The 25,381-nt window shown below is 48.1% G+C and overlaps 1 protein-coding gene across 1 annotated transcript in view; it reads left to right on the forward strand.

Moving 5' to 3' along the window:
* DRC3 (dynein regulatory complex subunit 3) overlaps positions 1-25,381 on the forward strand; it is a 49,365-nt gene that overhangs the window by 5,847 nt on the left and 18,137 nt on the right. The window contains exons 4-6 of the mRNA XM_037163254.2: positions 5,300-5,416; positions 8,909-9,075; positions 22,617-22,763. Of these exons, the coding sequence (XP_037019149.2) occupies positions 5,300-5,416; positions 8,909-9,075; positions 22,617-22,763 (431 nt within the window). The remainder of the gene's footprint in view (positions 1-5,299; positions 5,417-8,908; positions 9,076-22,616; positions 22,764-25,381) is intronic.

Raw genomic sequence — 25,381 nt, forward strand, 5'->3', positions numbered from 1 at the left:
CAGCAGGGACAGGGTGGGATTTAGGTTTTCACAGGATCTGCCTGGCTGCAGGGGATGATTGTGGGGACCACAAGCTGGAGCAGGGAGTCTGGGGAGACTGCCACCTCTGTGGCCCAGGACCAGGAGGGTGGCAGTAGGGGATGGTTCCATGTCCATGTTGCAGATCAAATTGGCTTTTTGGGCAGTCCTATCATGTTGGTAACTCATTTAGAGCTAACTGCCAGATACATTGGGTTTCATTGTGTTGTTTTGGCTTTTCCTCAAGAAGTGCTGGTATATAGGGAAAAGCCAACATGCCGGTGTGCAGAGCACCCAAGAGTGTGGGAGCCACCAAGGGGAGTGGTACTGGCAGGAAGTCAGCCACACCCACAGGCTGTTAGTCTAAGGCCGGGGCCACAGAAGGTGCCTGGGAAATCCAGACCGGGATTGGAGGCAGCCAACATGCTGAGGTGGAACAGGGCCCCCACCCAGAAGCACAAGTAGGGATGGTAGCTGAAATCATTCTGGAAAATCTGGTTCCAGAGAGCCAGAGAACAGACCCCAGTCCTGCCTGGCCCTGGGACCCCAGGAGAGGTGGGGCCTGCTGGATCAGAGAAACTGTCCTCGGTCAGCTGCCCACCACAGGGAGGGCTGACTTGAAGGGGGCCACCAGAGGGGCCTCACAACCTCAGGGCAAACTCTGTCCCTCTGAATGAATATTGACACTGCCACCTGCCGCCTGAATGTCAGTTAGTAAGAGCATCTTTTTTTCCTTTTCAGTTATGTATTGATATAATGAGCATATTCTAAGTTTTAGAAATTATTACAAAAGCACATACAGAAAAAAGAGGCATATAAGCAACAGAGTTATTTGTAGCTTCTGGAAAAACCTGGGGACAAGTTTAGGCCTCCCAAATTTTACATGCACAGAATATACTTTTTGTTTTGTTTTGTTTTGTTTTTAATTTATTTTTTTATTGATTATGCCATTACAGTTGTTCTATTCCCCCCCTTCATTCCCCTCCACCCTACCCCCCGTCCCCACCATTACCCCCTTCTTTAGTTTATGACCACATGTCTCAAGTTCTTTAGATTCTATATTTCCCATACTATTCTTGCCCCCCCATCTATTTTCTATCTACTGTCTATGCTACTTATTTTCTGTACCTTCTCCCCCCTTCTCCTCCTCCTATTCCCCTGTTGATAACCCTCCTTGAGATCTTCATTTCTATGTTTCTTTTTTTTTACATTTCTTTTTACTTGTTTTTTAAAATATATTTTATTAATTATGCCATTACAGTTCTATTCCCCCCTTCATTCCCCTCCACCCTGCACACCCCCTCCCCCACCATTCCCCCTTTAGTTTATGACCATGTGTCTCAAATTCTTTAGATTCTGTATTTCCCATACTATTCTTGCCCTCCCCCCTATCTATTTTCTACCTACCATCTATGCTACTTATTTTCTGTATCTTCTCATCCCTTCTCCTTCTACCACTCTCCTGTTGCTAACCCTCCATGTGATCTTCATTTCCATGGTTCTGCTTCTGATCTAGCTGTCCTCTTAGTTTGCTTTTGTTTTAGGTGTGGTTGTTAATAACTGTGAGTTTGCTGTCCTTTCATTGTTCATCTTTTTTTATCTTCTTTTTCTTAGAGAAGTCCCTTTAACATTTCATATAATAAGGGCTTGGTGATGATGAACTTCTTGAATTTGATCTTAGCTGAGAAGCACTTTATCTGCCCTTCCATTCTAAATGAAAGCTTTGCTGGATAGAGCAATCTTGGATGTAGGTCTTTGGATTTCATGACTTGGAATACCTCTTTCCAGCCCCTTCTTGCCTGTAAGGTCTCTTCTCAGAAATCAGCTGACAGTCTGATGGGAACTCCTTTGTAGGTGACTGTCCCCTTATCTCTTGCTGCTTGTAGGATTTTCTCTTTCATTTTAATCTTGGCTAATATAATGATGATGTGCCTTGGTGTGTTCCTTCTTGGGTCCAACTTCTTTGGGACTGTCTGAGCTTCCTGGATTTCCTGGAAGTCTATTTCCTTTGCCAGATTGTGGAAATTCTCCTTTATTATTTGTTCAAATAAGTTTTCCACTGGTGGCTGTTCCTCTTCCCCTTCTGCTACCCCTATAATTCGAATGTTGGAACGTTTCAAGGTGTCCTGAAGGTTCCTAAGCCTCTCCTCATTTTTTTGAATTCTTGTTTCTTCATCCTTTGCTGTTTGGTCATTTTCTTCCTCCTTCTGGTCCACTCCTTTGATTTGAGTCCCAGTTTCCTTTCCATTACTATTGGTTTCCTGTGCATTTCCCTTCATTTCAATGAGTTTAGCCTTCATATGTTCCTCTAATCTGACTAAAATCAACCAGTTCTGTGAGCATCCTGATCACCAGTGTTTTGAATTGTGCATCTGAAAGCTTAGCTATTTCTTCATCGCTTAGATTTATCGGCTCTGGGGCTCTGAGTTGTTCTTGAGCTATGTTTTGATCTGTTCGTGCCTGTTAGGTATGAGGAGCGGAGCCTTAGATGTTCACCAGGGCGGGGCCACCCAGGTCGCTGGTTTATGATGCTACATGTGGGGGTGGGGTCAGAGAGTGACAATGGCAGTTCCTTCTGCCGCTTCTGGCCCGCTGGGGCCTGCACTTCCATCTCACCACCGATAGTTCCTTCACTGGTTTATCTGTGCGTGAATGTGTGACCACGGTCCGCCCTCAGTGGGTCTGCCCACTACTACATACCTGGGATCCGCCCACGGCTGCCAGCGCACCTGGGTCGTGCGCCCGGGTTGGTCCGGTGGATCTTTCCTGCATGACCCCGCTTTGCTGCTGGCTCTGCTCCTCTTACCAGTTGGGCTGAAGGGTTCATTGTTGTCAGACTTCCGTGTAGTTCTATTTTCTGTGGTTTGGCTGCGTTTTCGTTGCTAAAACTTTGTTGTTTTTAAACTTGGTTGTGTGAGAAGGCGCAGTGCTTCCACCTACGCCTCCATCTTGGCGGAAGTCTCATTTCTATGTTTCCACTCCTGATCTAGCTGTCCTCTTAGTTTGCTTTTGTTTTAGGTGTGGTTGTTAATAACTGTGAGTTTGCTGTCCTTTCACTGTTCATGTTTTTTTAACTTCTTTTTCTTAGGTAAGTCCCTTTAACATTTCATATAATAAGGGCTTGGTGATGATGAACTCCTTGAATTTGATCTTATCTGAGAAGCATCTTATCTGTCCTTCCATTCTAAATGAAAGTTTTGCTGGATAGAGCAATCTTGGTTGTAGGTCTTTGGATTTCATGACTCGGGATACTTCTTTCCAGCCCCTTCTTGCCTGTAAGGTCTCTTTTGAGAAATCTGCTGACAGTCTGATGGGAACTCCTTTGTAGGTGACTGTCCCCTTATCTCTTGCTGCTTCTAGGACTCTCTCCTTCATTTTAATCTTGGCTGATGTAATGATGATGTGCCTTGGTGTGTTCCTTCTTGGGTCCAACTTCTTTGGTATTCTCTGAGCTTCCTGGATTTCCTGGAAGTCTATTTCCTTTGCCAGATTGGGGAAGTTCTCCTTTATTATTTGTTCAAATAAGTTTTCCGCTGGTGGCTGTTACTTTCCCCCTTCTGGTACCCCTATAATTCGGATGTTGGAGTGTTTAAAGATGTCCTGGAGGTTCCTAAGCCTCTCCTCATTTTTTTGAATTCTTGTTTCTTCACTCTTTTCTGTTTGGCCATTATTTGCTTTCTTCTGGTCCACTCCATTGATTTGAGTCCCAGTTTCCTTTTCATCGTTATTGGTTTCCTGTACAATTCCATTCATTTCCATTAGTTTTGCCTTCATATGTTTGTCTAGTTTGTGGCTCTAATCAACCAGTTCTGTGAGGATCCTGATCACCAGTGTTTTAAACTGTGTATCTGAGAGTTTTGCTATTTCTTCATTGCTTAGATTTATAGGCTCTGGGGCTTTGAGTTCTTCTTGAGCCATTTTTGGTCTGTTCGCGCTCGTTAAGTGTGAGGAGCCGAGCCTCGGACTCCAGGTTACTGGGTTGTGACGCTGTATGTGGAGGTGGGGTCAGAGCGGGGAAATGGTGGCACCCTCCACTGCCACTTGCCGTGGGGACCTGCTGGATCCCGGTCCAATCGCCCACTCCCTCGCTTGTCTATCCGAGCACAAATGTGCGAACACAGTCAACCCGCAGCCCTGCTCCCTCGCTGTTTCCCCGCAGTCGCTTGGTCTCTCACTAGGTCCAACCCTGCGCCTGGATTCTGCGCGCCTGAGTCCATCTGACTGAGTTTTCCTGTGCTACCCATCTCCGCCAGCTGCTGGTTTCGCCCCTTACCGGTCAGGCTGAAGAATTTGTTGTTATCAGACTTCTGAAAAGTTCAATTTTCTGTGTTCTGGCTGTGTTTTCTGTTGCTAATATTTAGTTGTCTCTAAACTTGGTTGTGTAAGAAGGTACGGTGTCTCCACCTATGCCTCCATCTTGGCGGAAGTCCTACATGCACAGAATATACTTATTTACACTTAAGTGTTTTCAGAACTCTGGCTGCCAGTGACAGAAGCCAACATGCCTGGTGTGAAGGGTATAGGTAATGGACTGGCTAGGTGAGTGTGCAGGTGGCCTTCAGGAATCATGGGATCAGGTGCCTCAGGGACAGGAGAAACCTGCCTCTCTGTTGTGTGGGCAGTTTATCCTACTCCCCATATGTGGGCATTTGGGGCTCCCCCGGTCTTCCTGCCCCTCAAGTGCCTATAGGTATTTCTTTGGACACATACATAAGTATGTCTTTGCAGACAAATTTCAAGTAGAGAAACTTCAGGGTAAAAGGGCAGAGACAGTAACTGTTTCAGTAAACATGGCCAAATTGCCCTCTAAAATATCTGAACTGATTGATTGATCCTCCCACCAACAGCACACAAGGAAGCATTCTCCCTGCAACCTTGATTCCCTTTGTCACACTGCAGAGGGAAAAAGAGGACCTTTGCTTGCGTCTCCTGCACCAACTTGTTCTGGCTACATGGGCAACCCCCCAGCCTGACCCTAGAGGCAGCATGAGTGAGTCCCATAACCTGAGCAGACCCAGCCCACCTTCCTACTGACCTCCCTGTGACCCTCAAGGACCTGTCAGCCCTACTGTGGCCCTGGACACCCATCAGCACCCACTGCATACTAACAGGGGCTCAGAGCTCCTTAGCACTCAACCCACATCTCCAGGGCCCCTCCTGCACCAGCACAGGGCAGCGGCATTGTAGTGCCTTGTGTGCGTAGCATGGGTCACCTTGATCCTCTGGTGCACTGGCCCCAAACTCGCACCTGAAGCTGAGGCATCTCCTCTGATCATTGTAGACATCCTCCGAATTGACAACCTCTGGCAGTTTGAGAACTTGAGGAAACTGCAGCTGGACAATAATGTCATTGAGAGGATCGAGGGCCTGGAGAAGCTCATACACCTGGTCTGGCTGGGTAAGGACCCTTTATGTGTGTGTCTGCCCTGAATAAAGGTATCACCCTGCCAAGATGATGCTTGCCAAGGTTGTCTCCCCAGGCAATACTCCACTGCCGGCCCACCACAAGCCCGGGAACAACAGAAGCTCTGTCTGTAGGGAATAGGAAAACTGCTCTTTTTAAGAGCCCGGAGGCTGTGCTGGGTAAACAGCACAAATGTGCTTGGGCACGCCAGGACAGGATGTTCTGCTCCCACCTGTCAAACCTCCCATTTTGGGATGGAGGGTGTCAGAGGAGCAGCCTTGGGTTCCTTCTTGTTCTCTAGGCTTGGGTCAACAGGTGACTGTGGGTCCCACCAGTCATGGGGACTCAGATCACACCAAAAATAATCATCACGATCGCCTGTTGCACTCAGCTCTATCTGCTAAGCATGGGCCTGTGTGCTTTCCACATGAGGTATTTTTTTTTTAAATCCTCACCCAAGGACATGTTTATTGATTTCATAGAGAGAGGAAAGGAAGGAGAGAAACATCAATCGGCTGCCTACCACACGTGCCCTGAAGGGAACCAAACCTGCAATCCAGGCATGTGCCCTGATTGGGAATCAAACCCATCACCTTTCAGTTTACAAGAAAACACTCCAACCAACGGAGCCACACAGGCCAGCACTCCACATGAGGTGTTTTAATCTACACAGTACCCCCATTGTAGAGATGAGCAAACTGAAGACACAGCAAGTACTAGGGGCATCAGACTCTTGGCCCAGCTCTGTCTGACTCTAGCGCTCACTGCTAGACCCTCACTCCTAGGACTGCAGGGCTCCACCTGCTGAACTCAGGAGGCCACATCACATCTGGTGAGGGTCTGTGGGCACTGAGAGGTACAGGGGGCCAGCTGGAGAGCTCTTTCTAACTTCATCGGGTTCAGCTCTCACAGCCACCCTAAAAGACCTGTTATAGCCCCAACCTGCAGAAGAGGAAGTGGGGCCATGGGAGGCCAAGGCACCTGGTCATAGCTCCATGTCCAGGAAGTAGTGGAGCTGGGATACAAACCCATGCCTGTCTGATCCCAGAGGCCATGTTCCCTGCAACCTATGAAGCTGCTTTTCCCTAACAAGCAGCCCGGAGCAGCGATGAGCCTCCCAGTTTGCAAAATAGTCTTCAATACTGCAGCACTGACAGTGGCTGCAGCAACCCCCAGGCAGGGTCATGCTGCAGTTTCACAGGCATGGCTGCTGAGGCCAAGAGGCTGGAGGGCTCGCTGGCATTGCAGGCTGCAGGCAGCAACGGCTGACCACAGCTGGGGCTTCTGTCTGCTAGGCCCAGGCCTCTAGTCCCCAGCACTACTTCTGGCACTCTAGCACTCACTCGCACCAAGTGGCCCAGGTGCACACCAGAAGTTATGTCTCTCCAGGAGATGAAGGAGAAGAGGGTGCTGGGTCAACCCAAACCCTGAGCTGTGCCCCCTCTGGAAGACCTGCCAGCACTGGCTGTCTACATGCTGTGCTTTTAGACCAGAGCTACCAGTCCTAGGCCCAGCTGTCCATCGGATAAAAAACCAGTGCCACGGGTCCCTATGAGGTGCTCTGTGATGCCCAGCATTCTGTGATACAGGGATGAGAAAGTAGAATGGGAAATTTCCAGCAAAAGGTCAGCCTGCACCCCTGGGAGAGTCAGAAAGCACCCTTCGTCCAGCCCCAGCATTAGTAGTCCAGGCACCCACAGACAGCAAGAGAGAGCTGGGTCCCTGGACGCAGGGGCTGGGCTATGGGGCTTACAGCCACTGTCTGCATACCCTGTAGGTGGCCCCCTGGTTGGCTGCCCCAGGGCTGAGGGTGTGCTGGAGCTGGCTAGTATTGGCTCTGGAAGGCTGATTGTGCGCATCTCACCCCCCCTTTACATTCAGGGATGTCTTGTTGGTAGCTTGAAATTGGCCATAGTGGGAGTATCATTCCACAGATATCAGCAAGCACAACAAATCATGACAAATCAGAGCTTCCCTCCCCATACCCCCAAATGTCAAACATTCACTTGCAGCATTGATTCTACTGGGTGTGGCCAGGCCTTCAAAGAACACAGCCTGGCTTGTGGCAGGAAAGGAGGTGGGTAGGCTTGGCAGTTAGCAGACCCCAGTTTCTATCCCAGCTCTGACAATGTACTAACTCATTTTGCATGAGTTATTTCAGCCCTCTAAACCTCAGTTTCTTTATGTGCTGTGTGCATATCTTGGGCATATTACCACCAGGCCCCTTTTTTAAAAAAATATTTTATTTCTTTATTTTTAGAGAGAGGGGAAGGGAGGGAGAGAAACATCAATGTGTGGTTGCTTCTCACCCACCCCCTACTGGGGACCTGGCCAGCAAGCCAGGCATGTGCCCTGAGTGGGAATCCAACCAATGACCCTTTGGTTCACAGGCTGGCTGGTGCTCAGTCCACTGAGCCACACCAGCCAGGGCACCACCATGGCCCTTTAAACTTGGTTCACTCTTCCATAAAATGTAGGTGGTGATCCCTGTGCCATGAGAATTAAGTGAAGTAATGCATTTAGGGTGACCACAGAGAAAGGGGCAGTAAATCATCACCAGTCTCAGCTGTCAACAAGCAAGTACCCCCTGGTATACCAAGGAGGCTCAGTTAAGATGTGGAGAAACTAACTTTGCAAATCACCTTTTTAATGTGGCAGCTGGCAGCTATCATGATCATATTTCCAAGCTCATAAAAAATTCCCAATTTGGGCCTCTGGACCATTGGAGTTCCAGGACAGGGTTGCAGCCCTGTCCCCAACCAAACACCTGTGGTGGAGAAATATCAGTTTTATTTTCAAAGATGTGAAACTTGGGCTAGAGAGGATCGTGACATCTCAGTTGGACTTGAGCTTGGGCTTAGGCTTGGGGGGAAGTTTGAGTCTGGTTCAGCTGGATGAACCTGAAGAACCTGGCCTGCCCTCTGTCCAGGGAGGAGCCCTGGATCAGCTCTAGCACCACCAGCATTAGCAGTGTGGCTTCAAATAAATCATTGAGCCTTTCTGAGCTTCAGCTTCCCAATCAAGCTAATAGGGAGAGAAATTCCAATCCACCAGCTGTTGTCTGGGGACGTTCGCACAAGCACTTGATGAGCTGGTAAGTGCTGTGCAGGTGGGAGGTGTTAGCACTGAAATGCCCAGAAGAGTGAGGGAGGGGGCACTGCCTCCCCCACCCCAAGAGGAGCTGCTGAAGACCTGCCAGAGAGCACTTCCAGCTCAGAATAACACAGAGCATAGTCCTGAGAATTTGCCCAGGTGCCCCCAGCCAGGATGATGAGTAGCAGAACTGGAGAGGGTGATGATAGTTGGGGGCCACAGGAAGGAATCCACGCACAGCTTCTAGAAAACTATAAACTGTCAGACAGTGAGTCAGCTCTGGCCAATACCTTGGCACTGGCTCATAGAGCACAAGTAGCCCTGATGGGTTTGTTTCAGGGTACCCCACCCCCACCAATCCATCACTCAGTCCTCATGGCCCTCTTCCTCTAGACCTGTCCTTCAACAATATTGAGGCCATCGAGGGGCTGGACACCCTAGTGAACCTGGAGGACTTGAGCTTATTCAACAACCGCATCTCCAAGATTGACTCTCTGGATGCCCTGGTCAAGCTGCAGGTGCTGTCGCTGGGCAACAACCACATCGGCAACATGATGAACGTGAGCTGAGAGGGCAGAGGGCGAGGCTGGCCCTGCAGGGGCAGGGAGCTGCTGGGGGCAGCATTGCAGGGGCAGTGCAGGTTTAACCTTTTCCAATAGACCTTCCCCTTTTCCTAGAAAAGCCAGAAACCCAGATGAGGTTTGATAATGTTTGCACAAAATGCTTAACCCTGAGCACCCATCTGTGGGTGCCAGTTGACGCCCTGCCTTGGTGGGGTCTATTTCTTTCCTGAGCCCTTTCCTGAGGCAAGGACCCATTTGGTGTGGGGCATTTGGCCTGTGCCCAGTGGACACAGAGACCCACAGGTATGGTCTCTGTGGAGGAGCCCAGCATACACCCACATAAGCAAGACACACAAGGTGACAAGAAGCTGGTGTCCACCCTGGGGTGTATGTGTGTGAGGGGACAGAGGTCACTGGTCATTTGGGGGAAGGTGGGCTGCCCCTTTCCTTTCCTACGATGGGTTCACACCAGCGAGCTGGGAGCATGATCCCAGTGGCTGGGGCTGGGACAGCATTCATAAGGGGCCTGTGTCAGAGGTGACATCACTAGACAGCTCCAGGGACAGGCCTGCAGCTGAGAATTGTTTCTCCAGCCTGCCAGTCAACTCTGGGAGCTGTCTGATACCCTCCAAGATTCCTTTTCCCCTTAGGTTAGTCCGGTGGCCTGGGCCCCAATCCAGCTGCAAGCTGAAGGGTCAAGCCTTCTGTGCCTCAGTTTGTTTGTAAAATGGAGACAAGGGTCATAACTCACCTGCCAGGGGTCAAGTGAGAGGCTGAGTGTGAGGCACATCATTCAGTGTCAGGCTGGACTTTGTTCTTAACAAAGGGATGATAGAGCCAAGATCCCTTCTAGAATGTCAGATGAGGCCAGGTGACTTTTGAATCCAATTCATTAAAAAGTGATTGGAATTTTGCTATCCAGTGGAAGGAAGAACTTTCTGGGAGGAGGGAATGGCTTGAGCAGAGGCCCAGAGGTGCACTTGGGATGCCTGCCTGGGAATGTGCAGCCCCCTTGAGGAGCCAAAGGTCCCTAGAAGGGGTCAGGGGTGGGGTCAGGGCAGTAAAGGGGTGCTATGGAGGCTTTGTGCTCCGGTGTGCCCAGGGCAAGTCTTCTGTGTTTGGAAGGAAGCTCCCCACCCCCACCCCCTACTCCGTGAGGATGGACCAAGTGGGATCATGTGAGTGGGAGGAGCCAGGATGGTCCCATCAAACTGGCCTTCACCTGCAGGGCAGGTGGGCTACAAGGTCTGAGGGTGCAGAAGTACATTGGGAGGTGTTCTCAGGAGGCCACCCTGAGCCCAAAGGCAGGAAGAACCAACATACGGGGGTGTGACAGAGGTTGCTGCTGTTGGTGCTGGGGCTCCCTCCTGCTCAGCCCTTGGTCTTGTGTAGAATGCCTTCCAGGAATGAACAGCTGGAGGGCCAGGGCCTAAGGCCTTTATTCCCCAGTCCCACCCCCCAGCAGCTGAGGGAGGCTCTGGGATTAACTCCCTGTCACCCTTGCTTCAGTCTGGGCCTCCAGGAGTGCAGGCAGAGAGCAGGGAAGAGATGGGCATGGAAAGCAGAAGTCCGTCACAGCTGCAGTTGAAGCTGCAGTCAGCAGCAGGGCCCTTCAGCACCTTGGAGTGTTGGTGCTTAGAGGGCAGCCAGGTGTGGCCAGGCTCTGGGCACAGGCTTCTACTGCCCCTCGGCAGCAGACACTGTCCTCAGCGTCTTCCTAGGCTGATTCTTATCATGGTCATGGTCAGTAGTGAGGGCCACAGGTTTCTTCATCTACATGTAGCAAGACAGCAAGCACAAGAAATCTCCCCTGATAGTGACCCTTAACTGTGATCAAGGCCCCCAGCCCCTCAATCACTAGCAGAGCCGATTGCTTAGATGAGTGGCTGGAGTGGGTCACACACCTGTAGTTACATCTGCCAGGAGCCCGAGCCCGAGCCCCAGAGGCTGTGCAGCCCAAGAAGTTTGCCCTGCACACCAGAGAAGAAAACATAAACCCAAGTCACGATCTTTTCAGGGCCCCAGTCTTGATCACTCAGCCTGCTGTCTGCTTTGTCGTGGCACGGTGCCCAAAGGCTAGCTGATAGGACTGCTGCACATGGAGGGTCTGTGTCAGCAGTCAAGAGCTGAGATTTAATCAGCTCCCAACTGTCTGAGCTTGGGCCAGGGACTTAGCATTCCGGGAGCCCATTTTCCCATCTGTAAAGTTAGAACAACATTAGTTTCCCCAATAGGTTGTTGTGAGGGTTGAATCAATCAGAGTGTTAAATGCCAACACAGTACCTGGCACTGAATAGGCAAAGCGATGGTTATTCAGGAATTTTCAGATTAAGTGCTGTACCCCAACAGCCCTCAGTCCTGCTGTTGGAAAACCTTTCTGAACATTTAGCAGCTTTTCCTGCTGAGGTAGGCCAGATAGCCCCAGGCCTAAAGTGAGTGCTCTCCTCTGATTTGTCACCCCTTGGACAACACAGACTTCAATGGACCAAGGCCCTGTCCCTTTACAAAGGTCCAGGCCTGGACACCCCCCTCCCTCCCACCCTGCAGGGCCTGAGCCAGAAGAAACCCCACCCCCCTTCCCCAGTGGTATGTTAGGAGCCAGGTGGCCCCTCATGAGTATAGGAGAGAAACGGTGAAGCTGGTCCCCAGAGAGAGAGAGAAAGGAAGAAGGCACCTGGGGAGAAGCTGCCAGGGAATACTGAGGTAGTTGGGCCCAGGTCTCGTCCTGGGGGCCTGGACACACCCCACAGATGCTGGGGTCCCTACATCCTCTTTAGCTAATAAGGTGCCAGCTCCTTTGGTGACTTGACCCAGAGAGTCTGACTTAGGAATCTGCCAACCCTGTGCATCTATGATTTTAGCCCTTATGTACACTATGTATCTGACATCTAATTATATACTTTTTTGGATATTTATTTATTTACTAGGTTAGTTTTAATACCTGTTTATTGCATCACAAACTCACAGATGTTTTGGAGGATTCGGGGTACATAGGGCAGAGCCCCTCTCATCCCTGGCCTCAGTCCAAGCTTCCTCTCCCAGAGGCCACAGCTGCCTCTGAGTTGCATGTGTCTTAAACGTCATGTCTCCAAACCTCTGCCTTCAATCACCCCCTCTCTTCTGGACTGTTCCACCGCTTAGACGCAGCATGATGTATTTTTCCAGTCCCCCACATGTGGGCGCTGAGGTTGTTTCCAACCTCATGCCATACACACGGGCTACACTGGATGTCCTTGAACAGGGCTTACTTCGCACCCAGGCAAGGCCATGTGCAAGGTGAATTCCTAGAGATGGAATTGCTGGGTCTGAGGACACATGCATTTTTTATGTTGATGAATCCTGCCAAATTGTTATCTATGGAAATGAAACTATTTACAAAGCCACCAGCAATCATGAAAAGGCCTGTTTCTGCTCACCCTAACATACTTTGTTATCACACCATTCTCTCTTCAAACAATCTAAAAGATGAAAACAATGGAATTTCACTGGAGATCTCTTAAAAATTAAATTACATCCTGTCTCCCCACACCATATATGCTTAACACTCCAAAGGCTTCCATTGTCCTTAGGACAAATCCAAACTCTAGACTGCAACCCTGACCCAAGTGTTACATGACCCAGCCCTGACCTTGTTTCCAGTCTCGCCTCAAGTTCTGCCCCAGGCCCCTCCCGAGCCCAGCTCTAGCCACCCTGGCCTTCCTCAGGTCCTGGAAGACACCCTGTTCTCTACTCTGTTCTCTACTCTGTTCTCTACACCCTGTTCTCGGCCGTTGCCTGTGCTGTTTTTGCTTTCAGCTCCACACTCTTCTTGGCCCTCGGGAGGTCAGCTCCCTCAGGTCTCAGAGACCCAAGTTCCCTCACTGAAAAGGGACTCCCTATTGTTTCCTTTCCTGGCCCATCATTATGTTTCTATAGTACTTAACCAAAGTGTAATTATTTTATTTACTTTAAAAAACATTTTTGTCCCTGTTCCTAGATTGGAAGTTCCTGCTACAAGGGCAAGAACCATGTGGGCTTTGTTCCCCCTGATTCCCCAAGGCCCGTCATGTGTCTAAGGCCTGTCAGGTGTGTTTGTTCAATGAATACATGAATGACTGAAAAATTCTTTTAGAAAAGCATTTTTCTAAAGCTGTATTTTTTATCTATCTTTTACATAGTACAGTGTCTAGGTATTCAGAAGATGTTATCAAATAAAATACAGGCATATCTAGGAGGTACTGCAGGTTTGGTTCCAGACTACCTCAGTAAAGCCAGTATCCTATTAAGTGAGTCTGGTGAATTTTTTGATTTCCCAGTGCATATAAAAGTTATGTTCACACAATACTGCAGTCTATTAAAAGTGTAATAGCATTATGTCTAAAAATAATGTACATACCTTAATTTTAAAATACTTTATTGCACTTCCGGCCAAGATGGAAGCATAGGTAGATACACTTTGCCTCCTCGCAAAACCACAAGAAGGATGACAACAAATTTAAAAATAAAAAACAACCAGAACTGTCAGAAAATCTAACTGTATGGAAGTCTGACAACCAAGGAGTTAAAGAAGAAACATTCATCCAGACCAGTAAGAGAGGCAAAGACAGGCAGCTGGGCAGAGAGGACTCACAACAAGGCAGCAGCTGGCAGAGCAGGCAGTCCCACATCTGTGTGTGGATAAACTAGGAGGAACAACCGGGGAGCAAGATTGACCACACAACCCAGGAGTCCAACGTGGGGACATAAAGCACCAAAACCTCTGAATTATAAAACCTGTGGGGGTTGCAGCAGAGAGAGAAACTCCCAGCCTCACAGAAGAGTTCATTGGAGAGACCCAGAGGGTCCTAGAATGTACACAAGCCCACCCATCCAGGAATCAGCATTAGAGGGGCCCCATTTTCTTGTGGGTAGCAGAAGAAGTGACCAAAAGGCTCCCAAGAGCCAAGTAAGTGGCAGTGTTCCCTCTCAGACCCCTTCCCCACATACAGTGCCACAAAGCAGTGATGTGGAGTACCCCACCCTGGTGAATATTTAAAGCTCTGCCCCTTACTATGTAACAGGCACATGGAGACAAAGGAATATGGTCCAAATGAAAGACAAGATCAAAGCTCCAAAAATAGAAGTAAACAATGAAGAGAGAGCCAACCTATCAGATGCAGAGTTCAAAGCCCTGGTAGTCAGGATGCTCACACAATTGGTTGTGTATGACATAAAATCGAGGAAGAAGTGAAGGCTATGTAAAGTGAAATAAAGCAAAATATACAGGGAACCAAAAGTGAAGGGAAGGGAATCAGGACTCGAATCAATGATTTGGAGCAAAAGGAAGAAATAAACATTCAATCAGAACAGAATGAAGAAACAAGAATTCAGAAAAAATGAGGAGAGGCTTAGGAACCTCCAGGACAACTTTAAATGTTCCAACATCCAAATCGTAGGGTTACCAGAAGAAGAAGAGAAAGAACAAGAAGCTGAAATCTTATTTGAACAAATAATGAAGGAGAACTTCCCCAATGTGGCAAAGGAAATAGACTTCTAGGAATCCCAGGAAGCTCAGAGAGTCCCAAAGTCCCAAAGAAGTTGGACCCAGTGAGGTACGCACCAATGCATATCATAATTACATTACCCAAGATCAAAGCTAAGGAGAGAATCTTAAAGGCAGCAAGAGAAAAGGAGACAGTTACCTACAAAGGAGTTCCTATAAGACTATCAGCTGATTTCTCAAAAGAAACCTTACAGGCAAGAAGGGGCTGGAAAGAAGTATTCAAAGTCATGAAAGGCAAGGACCTACATCCAAGATTAGTCTATCCAGCAAAGTTTTCATTTAGGATGGAAGGGCAGATAAAGTGCTTCCCAGATAAGGTGAAGTTAAAGGAGTTCATTATCACAAAGCCCTTATTACATGAAATGTTAAAGGGACTTAGAAAAAGAAGATCAAAAATATGATCAGTAAAATGACAACAAACTGACAACCATCAACAACAGAACCTAAAAAACAAAACAAAAACAAAAATAAGCGAACAACTAGAACAGGAAGAGAAGCACAGAAATGGAGATCACATGGAGGGTTATCAGCAGGGAGGGAGAGTGGGGATAATGGGGAAAAAGATACAGGGAATAAGTAGCATAAATGGTAGGTATAAAATAGACAGGGGGAGGTTAAGAATAGTATAGGAAATGTAAAAACCAAAGAACTTATATGAACAGCCAATGCACATGAACTAAGGTGAGGGGGAATGCTGGTGGGAGGGGGTGTGCAGGACAGAAATAAAGGAGGGGAAAAATGGGGCAACTGTAATAGCATAATCAAATATATATATATACACACACACACTTCATTGCAAGAAACTTATGAATATAGACAATAAGCAGAATAGCAGTTACCAGTGGGGAAGGGGAGCTGGGGAGACGAAGAGGGTATAGTGAGTCAAACGCAATGTGACCGATGGAGATCAGACTTCTGGTGTAGATATAAAATAGAGTGTACAATTGTATTATCAAGTTGCACACGTGAAATTTATCTAATGTTATTTTTTTTAATGATTTTATTTCTTTATTTTTAGAGTGAAGGGAAGGGAGGGAGAAAAGGAGGGAGAGAAACATCAAGGTGTGGTTGCCCCTCACTTACCTCCTACTGGGGACCTGGCCTGCAACCCAGGCACATGCCCTGACTAGGAAACAAACTAGCAACCCTTTGGTTTATAGGCTGGTATTCAATCCACTGAGCCACACCAGCCAGAGCTATCTAATGTTCATAATCAATGTTACCCCAATGAATTTAATTTTTAAACTTCCACTATAAAGAATACTTTCTTGTTAAAAAAGGCTAGCCATCATTTGAGCCTTCAAGGAGTGGTAATCTTTTTGCTGGTGGAGGTTCATGCCTTGGTGTTGATGGCTGCTGATTGAAAGCTGGAGCGGCTGTAGCAGTTTCTTAAACTAAGACAACAATGAAGTAAGCTGCATTGATCGACTCTTCCTTTCATGAATGATTTCTCTACAGCATGTGATGCTATCAGATAGCATTTATACCTAGGAGAACTTGTTTCAAAATTGGAGTCAGTCCTCTCAAAACCTGCTGCCACTTTATCAGCTAGGTTTATGTAATACTCTAAATCCTTTGTTGTCATTTCAACAATCTTTACAGCATCTTTACCAACAGTAAATTCAATCTTAAGGAAACCATTCTTTTTGCTCACCCACAGGAGGCAATTGCTCACCCATTAAAGTTCCATCGGGAGATTGAAGCAGTTCAGTCCCATCTTCAGACCGCACCTTGTTCTCTCGCCATTTCCTTTATGTGTGCAGTTACTTCCTCCACTAAAGCCTTGAACCTCTCGAAGTTATCCACGAGAGTGGCATCAACTTCTTCCGAACTCTTGTTAATGTTCATATTCTGACCTCCTCCCATGAATCACAAAAGTTCTTAATGGCATCTGGAATGGTGAATCCAGTCCAGAGGTTTTTGATTACTTTGCTCGGGTCCATCTGAGGAATCACTCTCTTTGGCAGCTGCAGCCTTACAAAACATATTTCTTAAAAAATAAGACTTGAAAGTCGAACTTCCAGCCAAGATGGAGGTGTAGGTGGAAACACTGTGCCTCCTCACACAACCAAGTTTAAAGACTACAAAGTTTTAGTAACAAAAACTCAAGCAAAACATAGAAAGTTGAACTGTATGGAAGTCCGACAACAATGAACCATTCAGCCAGACCAGTAAGAAGGGCAGAGTCAGCGGCTTGCAGAGCAGGGTCACACAGGAAAAAGTGACCCCCCACCCAGGAGCGCAGGTGGTAGTTGGAAGATCCCAGCTGTGGGGTGACAATGGGCAAACCCAGTGGGGGCTCAAGGTGGCTGGCTGACTGGGGTCATGCATTCACACTCAGATGAATCAAGCGAAGGAGCAAGCAGTGAGACAGACCTCGCAGGCCAGGGCCCCGGCGACGGGAATTAAAGCCTAAAAGCACCAATTGGAAAAACTTTTGGGCTCGAGGTGCTGGGAGAAGCTCCGAGGCTCACAGTCAGTTTGTTGGAGAGACCCACAGGGTCCTGGAAGGTGCACAGGCCCACACACCTGGGAGCCGGCACCAGAGGGGCCCGGTTTGCTTGTGGGAAGCAGCAGAGGGGACTGAAATCCAAGAGAGAGCAGAACAGATGCCATTGCCCCTCTCTGACCCCGCCCCCACACAGCCTCACAACCCAGTGACCTGGATGGCTCCACCCTGGTGAACACCTAAGGCTCTGCCCCTCATATGTAATAGGTGCAAACAGACCAAAACATTATGGCTCAAGAAGAACAGCTCAAAGCCCCAGAGCCAGTACTTCTGAGGGACCAAGAGATAGCCAACCTATCAGATGCACAGTTCAAAACACTGGTGATCAGGATGCTCACAGAACTGGTTGATTTTAGTCACAAATTAGAGGAACAAATGAAGGCTAAACTAATTGAAATGAATGGAAATACACAGGAAACCAGTAGTGATGGAAAGGAAACTGGGACTCAAATCAAGGGAGTGGACCAGAAGGAAGAAAAAAATGACCAAACAAAAGAATGAAGAAACAAGAATCCAAAAAAATGAGGAGAGGCTTAGGAACATTTAGGACATCTTAAAACGTTCCAATATCCAGAAGGGGAAGTTGGAAGAGGAAGAGCAACAAGTAGAAAACTTATTTGAACAAATAATAAAGGAGAACTTCCCCAATCTGGCAAAGGAAATAGACTTCCAGGAAATCCAGGAAGCTCAGAGAGTCCCAAAGAAGTTGGACCCAAGAAGGAACACACCAAGGCACATCATCAATACATTAGCCAAGATTAAAATGAAGGAGAGAATCCTAGAAGCAGCAAGAGCTAAGGGGACAGTCACCTACAAAGGAGTTCCCATAAAACTGTCAGCTGATTTCTCAAAAGAGACCTTACAGGCAAGAAGGGGCTGGAAAGAGGTATTTCAAGTCATGAAATCCAAAGACCTACAACCAAGATTACTCTATCCAGCAAAGCTTTCATTTAGAATGGAAGGGCAGAGAAAGTGCTTCTCAGATAAGGTCAAATTTAAGGAGTTCATCATCACCAAGCCCTTATTATGTGAAATGTTAAAGGAACTTACCTAAGAAAAAGAAGATAAAAAAGATGAACAGTGAAAGGACAGCAGACTCACAGTTATTAAGAACCACACCTAAAACAAAAGCAAACTAAGAGGATAGCTAGATCAGGAGCAGAACCATAGAAATGAAGATCACATTGAGGGTTAGCAGCAGGGAGGAGGAGAAGGGGGGAGAAGGTACAGAGAATGAGTAGCATAGACGGTAGGTAGAAAATAGTGGAGAAGGCAAGAATAGTATGGGAAATATTGAATCTAAAGAACTTGTGACACATGGACATAAACTAAAGTGGGGGTATTTGGGGGGAGGGGGTGTGAAGGGGGGAGGGGAATGAAGGGGGTGGAAATGGGACAACTGTAATGGTATAATCAATAAAACATATTTTAAAAAAAGACTTGACACAACCAAGTTGAGAGACAACTAAATATTAGTAACAGAAAACACAGCCAGAACACGGAAAATTGAACTTTTCGGAAGTCCGTTAACAACAAATTCTTCAGCCTGACCGATAAGGGGCGAAACCAGCGGCTGGTGAAACGGGGTTGCACAGGAAAACTCGGTCGGACGGACTCAAGCACGTGGAATCCATACGTGCGGAATCCAGGCGCAGGGTTGGACCTAGTGAGCGACCGAGCGAGCAACCATGGGGGAGACAGCGGGGAGCGGTGCTGCGTGTTGACTGTGGTCGCGCATTTGTGCGTGGGCGGACAGGAGAGGGATTGGGCTGTTGGACCGGGGCCGGGCGGGTCCCCACGGCTAGCGGCAGGGAGGGCGCCGCCATTTCCCTGCTCTGACCCCACCTCCACATACAGCGTCATAACCCAGCGACTCTGAGTGGCCCGGCCCAGGTGAACCACCTAATGCGCTGATCCTCACCCAGCTGTGAGAAACAGCAGAGGGGGGTCGCCATTTCCCCGCTCTGACCACGCCCCCACATATAGCGTCACAACCCAGCGACCTGGGAGTCCAAAGCACCGCTTCTCACACTTAAAGGGCCAGAACAGACCAAAAATGTCGCAAGAATATCTCAAAGCCCCAGAGCCCATAGATCTAAGCAATGAAGAAATAGCAAAACTCTCAGACGCACAATTTAAAACACTGGTGATCAGGATCCTCACAGAACTGGTTGATTATAGCCACAAATTAGACAAATATATGAAGGCGAAACTAATTGAAATGAATGGAATTGCACAGGACACCAATAGCAATGAAAAGGAAACTGGGACTCAAATCAATGGAGTGGACCAGAAGAAAGCAAATAATGGCCAAACAGAAAAGAGTGAAGAAGCAAGAATTCAAAAAAATGAGGAGAGTCTTAGGAACCTCCAGGACATCTTTAAACGCTCCAACATCCGAATTATAGGGGTACCAGAAGGGGGAAAGGCACAGCCACCAGTGGAAAACTTATTTGAACAAAAATAAAGGAGAATTTCCCCAATCTGGCAAAGGAAATAGACTTCCAGGAAATCCAGGAAGCTCAGAGAATACCAAAGAAGTTGGACCCAAGAAGGAACACACCAAGGCACATCATCATTACATCAGCCAAGATTCAAATGAAGGAGAGAATCCTAGAAGCAGCAAGAGCTAAGGAGACAGTCACCTACAAAGGAGTCCCCATCAGACTGTCAGTGGATTTCTCAAAAGAGACATTACAGGCAAGAAGGGGCTGGAAAGAGGTATTCCAAGTCATGAAATCCAAAGACCTACAACCAAGATTGCTCTATCCAGCAAAACTTTCATTTAGAATGGAAGGACAGATAAGGTGCTTCTCAGATAAGACCAAATTCAAGGAGTTCATCATCACCAAGCCCTTATTATATGAAATGTTAAAGGGACTTACCTAAGAAAAAGAAGTTAAAGAAACATGAACAGTGAAAGGACAGCAAACTCACAGTTATTAACAACCACACCTAAAACAAAAGCAAACTAAAAGGACAGCTAGATCAGGAATGGAAACAGAAATGAAGATCTCAAGGAGGGTTAGCAACAGGGGAGTGGGAGGAGGAGAAGGGGGGAGAAGGTTCAGAAAATAAGTAGCATAGACAGTAGATAGAAAATAGATGGGGGGGCAAGAATAGCATGGGAAATATAGAATCTAAAGGACCTGAGACACATGATCATAAACTAAAGGGGGAGTAATGGTGGGGATGGGGGGTAGGGTGGAGGGGAATGAAAGGGGGAATAGAACAACTGTAACAGCATAATCAATAAAAAAATTAAAATATATTAAAAAAAAAGACTTGGAAGTCAAAATTACTCCTTGACCCCTGGGCTGTGGCATGGATGCTATGTTAGCAGGCATGAAAACAACACCAACGTCATTGTACACCTACCTCCATCAGAGCTCTTGGGTGACCAGGTGCATTGTCAGTGAGCAGTAATACCTTGGAAGGAATCTCTTCTGAGCAGTAGATCATAATAGTGCACTTAAATTATTCAGTGAACTATGTTGTAAACACATGTGCTGTCATCTAGGTTTTGTTGTTCCATTTATAGAGCACAGGCAGAGTAATTTAACATAATTGTTAAGGGTCTTAGTATGTTTGGAATGGAAAATGAGCACTGACTTCAACCTAAAGTCACCAGCTGCATTAGCAGCTAACAAGAAAGTCAGCCTGTCCTTTGAAGGTTTGAAGCCAGGCACTGACTTCTCCTCTCTGACTATGAAAGTCCTAGATGGTGTCCTCTTCTAATATAAGGCTTGTCTACAATGAAAATAGGTTGTTTAGTGTAACCGCCTTCATTTACTATCTTAGATCTTTTGGTTACCTTGCTGCAGCTCCCACATCAGCACTTGCTGCTTCACCTTGCACTTTTATGTTATGGAAATGGCTTCTTTCCCTTAAACCTCACAAACCAGCCTCTGCTAGCTTCCAAATTTTCTTCTGCAGTTTCCTCACTTCTCCTAGTCTTCGCAGAATTGAAGAGAGAATCTCGTTCTGTATTAGGCTTTGACTTAAGGCAGGGCTGTCAAACTCATTTTCACTGGGGACCACATCAGTCTCAAAGTTGCCTTCAAAGGGCCAAGTGTAATTTTAGGACTGTATAAATGTAACTACTCCTTAACTAGGGGCAAGGAGCTCAACACTGCCGCTGGGTAGAAACAAGATTCCGGGCCTAGTAAAACATAGTAGAGGGCTGGATTCGGCCCACGGGCCTTGTGGTTGCCACCTGTGACTTAAGGGAATTTTGGGGTAGTTTACTTTTCTATCCAACCTACCAAAACTTTCTTCCTATCAGCTTAAATAAAGTTGTTTCAATTTCTTATCATTCATGTATTCCCTGGAGTAGCTTTTCCTTTGCATTCACAACTTGGCTAACTGTTTGGCACAAGAGGCCTAGCTTTCGGCCTGTCTTAGCTTTCCTTCCTCGCTAAGCTTAATCATTTCTAGCTTTTGTTTTAAAGTGAGAGACATGTGACTCTGCACTCCACCTGAACACTTACAGGGTATTAATTGGCCTAATTTCAATATTGCTGGGTCTCAGGGAATAGGGAGCCCCAAGGAGAGGAGGAGAGATGGGAGCAGGCAGTCGGCGGAGCAATCAGAACACTCACTTCATTTATTAAGTTCACTGTCTTTTATGGGTGTGGCTTGTGGTGCCCCAAAGCAATTACAATGGCAACATTAAAGATCATTGATTGCACATCATAACAAGTATAATAGTAATAATAATACAATTTGAAATATTGTGAGAATTACCAAGATGTGACACAGAGACACAAAGTGAGCAAATGCTGTTGGAAAAATGGTGCTGATAGACTTGGTCAACACAGGATTGCTGCAGACCTTCAACTTGCAGAAAACACAGCTGCAAAGCACAGACAGTGAAAATGAGGCATGCCTGCATTAACTGTATGGTTGACTTTCCCCTCGTTTTAATAAAAATTGAGTGTAGGAAAAGGAAACAGCAGTTAGTGGAATGTTCTACTAGCTATTAGCCAGTTGATTCAAGATTAACTATAAATTTGGTTCCATTTAATTTAAGAGATTTGGACTTTTCCCACAGGGCTTTATGATCTAAAAACACACGCCTATTCTGTGTGACCAATAATAATGATAACACTACTACCATTTCCTGAGTAGGTGTCAGGCACTCTCCCACATGCATTTCATAGGTTATTTCATTTGATTCTTACAACACATGTATTACATAACATCCTCATACCCATTTTGTAGATGAGGAAGTTGAGGCTCACCCATATTTAGTAACTTGTCTGTCTCACAGCTAGCATTTGAACTCAGTTCTTCTGATTCTTTGGAAAGCCCAGGCCTGACCAAAGGCTTTGGTATAGCCATCCAGCCTGGACCCCCGTAAGCACCCTCGTCCCCTGTCACTTCACCCAGTGCAGAAGCGGTTATAGCCTGGCTGCAAACTCTGCCATGGTGCCAGAGAGAGACTGCCAGGGATGTTTTCAGATCCGTGGCAGCCAAGAAAAGGGACCATCCCCCTCTCCTCCCCAGATCATCTACCTGCGGCAGTTCAAGGACTTACGAGCGCTAAGCCTCTCTGGGAACCCTGTCGCCGAGTCAGAAGATTATAACATGTTCATCTTGGCCTACCTTCCTGACCTCGTGTACCTGGACTCCCGGCACATCGACGACCACATGGCAAGCATCTCTCTCTGGGTCTCCCAGTTCTGTGAGACAGTCTTCAGGTCCCCTCGTTTCACAGAAAGGGACACTGAGGCAGAGAGAAAGGGCAGTTCCCTCCTCCTTACTCTTACCTGTCTGTCAGAGCGATTCTAGCAGGCCCCTTGAGGTCACTGTAGAGCGCCTGCTCACAGTGCCCAGGCTCTGTCCGTGTGCCACCGCTGGGCCTCTCACAACCGTTGTGAGGGGAGTCCTCTGTTTCTTTCATTTGGGGCCTGTTTCTTTGTCTCCTCGTTCTGGCTGCCTCTCTCTAGTTGTTTCTGTGTTAGGCAGAGCTGCCGCGCCTCCTGGTCTTGGCATGAGGTCTTATGTGGTAGGTGTCCTGTGGGGCTCAGTGGCACCTGATCACCTAAGCTGGGTGCTCCACGAATGTCCCTTGTAGGGGTTCTGTGAACGCTGCTATGGTAGTTGAGTCTTGATTGCTGTTGGCTCATCCGTGGGTGGGGTTGACACTGGGCTGGCCAACTGTGAGGACTGACCCAACCACAGAGAACCACAAGATGCCGTGCTGGGCTGACCCTGTGAAGTAGAATTCACCCCAGCAGGGTCTGTGTCTGATGAGATCCGCCTTTGGGTGTGCCCCTTGTGGAGCAAATTGGGTCCTGTTCTGATGTGGTCCGAATCCTGCCAGCAGGTGTGTTGACTCTGGGGCCTCTTAGGAGGGATCCAGTGCAGGTCATGTTAGGCACTGCCTGTGACTGGCCCTGGGCTACCTGTTTGGAGCCACAAAGCAATCCACAGTTTGTGGCTGCCTCTGCTGGGCCTGGGTCTGCATGGCAGGAAATTGACACCGAGGTTGGCTTTCACCAGCACCAGTCCCCAGGAGCAGGTCAGCAAAAGGTCCAAGACTCCCCAACATCTGCTTCTGCCTGGTGGCTGCCTATTAGGTTCATCACTGAAAGGGCCTCTGGTGGTGTGTGGGTTGCATGAGGTAGGTTCTCAGTGAGTCACCAGGTAGGGATGAGTGTTGTTCACCAGACTGAAACAGATTCACACTCAGTGCCAGTGCTGGCACTGGGGCCACTCAGCGAAACTCTCAGGGCACAGCAAGGTCGGCCTGCACCACAGGTGCCTGTGGACCTTTGTGGTGGGCAGGGTCTCCGGGGAGTGGTCAGGGTGAGGTCAGCAGGTTCATCAGGCCCGAGCAGACCGAGATTGGGATGGATGAAGGGAGGGCTCTCTTTGCACAGGACCAGCATGGCCGTGCTGGTCAGGTATGTGAGGGAAGAGTGGCTCCTGGCCTGGAGCTGCACAGCTCTCTCCCTCCTGGAGAGCCTCCCAGGAGAGGCCACAACAAGGGCCACACTGGCCCCCATGCTGGCCACAAGCAGCTCACTTCTGTGTAGTGCATGGCAAGGCACCATGTTAAGGCATATCATTATTCCGATATGTGTCCTGACATTGTGTTTGATTGGAACTGGGCCGCACGGGGCAGTGAGAGGTAAGCTCAGGCTCTGAGGCTATAGAGTAAGTCCCTGCCTTCTCTTACGGTGCCAGCACACTGGGAAGGGAGGCCGACAGTGAATCTTCCCAGAGATGCATGGAAATGCCAGGAGGGCAGAGTAGGGGCTGAGAGAGATGTACAGGGGGGTTGTGGTTATTGGGTGGCTTCCCCAAGGAAGTGGTTTTGAGATGGGTCCACAGGATGGGTAGGAGTTGACTGGGCAAAGCCAGAAAGCAGAGCACAGGCAAAGGCCCTGGGTCAGGAGGCAGCACTGTGAGCAGCCAGGGTCTGGAGCTCGAATGGCTGGAGAGAAGGCTGGGCGGGGGTAGTCAGGCAGGACCTTGCAGGCCAGAACAGGAGCTTGTCACTACCCTATGCCCAAGAGTAAGCCATAAAGGGAAGTTAGGGACTGGCAAGTTCAGATTTGCATTTACCAGATTGCTCTAGTTGCTTGGAGGAGGGGTGGACACACTGGACAGTGACAGGGTGCATAGGGGAGGCCAGCTAGGAGGTTGAGATGGGGGTCCTGGTATTACCAGAAAGGGGACCTACCTAGGATGGGTCTGCCTAGGGCTAACTGGTAGTGTGTGGGCTCTTGACTTCATGCAGGAAACAGTTCACCACATAAGCCCAGGTGATTTTGAGACATGTTTTAAAGCATAAACAGTGAAGCAGACAGTGAAACAAGAAAAGGCTTAGAAGAAGCAGCAGGAAAGCCCAGGCTAGGCTGCTTTAGCTCACTGGGAAGCCAGAGACAAGGAGCCCTGGGGACAGGTGCAGAGGATTGGCCTGGGAGGAGCTGCCACTGTGTACTGCTCCCCCGGCTGCAAGTCTCTTTAGGAGATGCACGCCTGTAGGGGAAGAAGAGGGCGGAAATAAAAGGTGTGGGCCTGCTCCCAGGAGGGAGAGCGAACTCTGGGTTCTTCGTCTGGAGGGTTTTTAAAGGCTGGGAGTTTAGGGGAGCTCTCAGGGGAGGATCTCCATAGAAGAGTCACCAGCTTTTCCAGGTGTGTCCTCTCAGGGGACCGTTAGTCATCGCAGCTGGTCCTGGCCTCGCCCACCTGGTTTTACTGCTTTTCTGGGCCTGGAGCTGAAACACAGCTGAGGCCTAAATGTTGTCTCCAGAGGGGGT

The sequence above is a fragment of the Artibeus jamaicensis genome, unplaced genomic scaffold (assembly GCF_021234435.1).
Source record: "Artibeus jamaicensis isolate MK-2021 breed Jamaican fruit bat unplaced genomic scaffold, CSHL_Jam_final contig_419, whole genome shotgun sequence".
NCBI classification, from domain to species: Eukaryota; Metazoa; Chordata; class Mammalia; order Chiroptera; family Phyllostomidae; genus Artibeus; species Artibeus jamaicensis.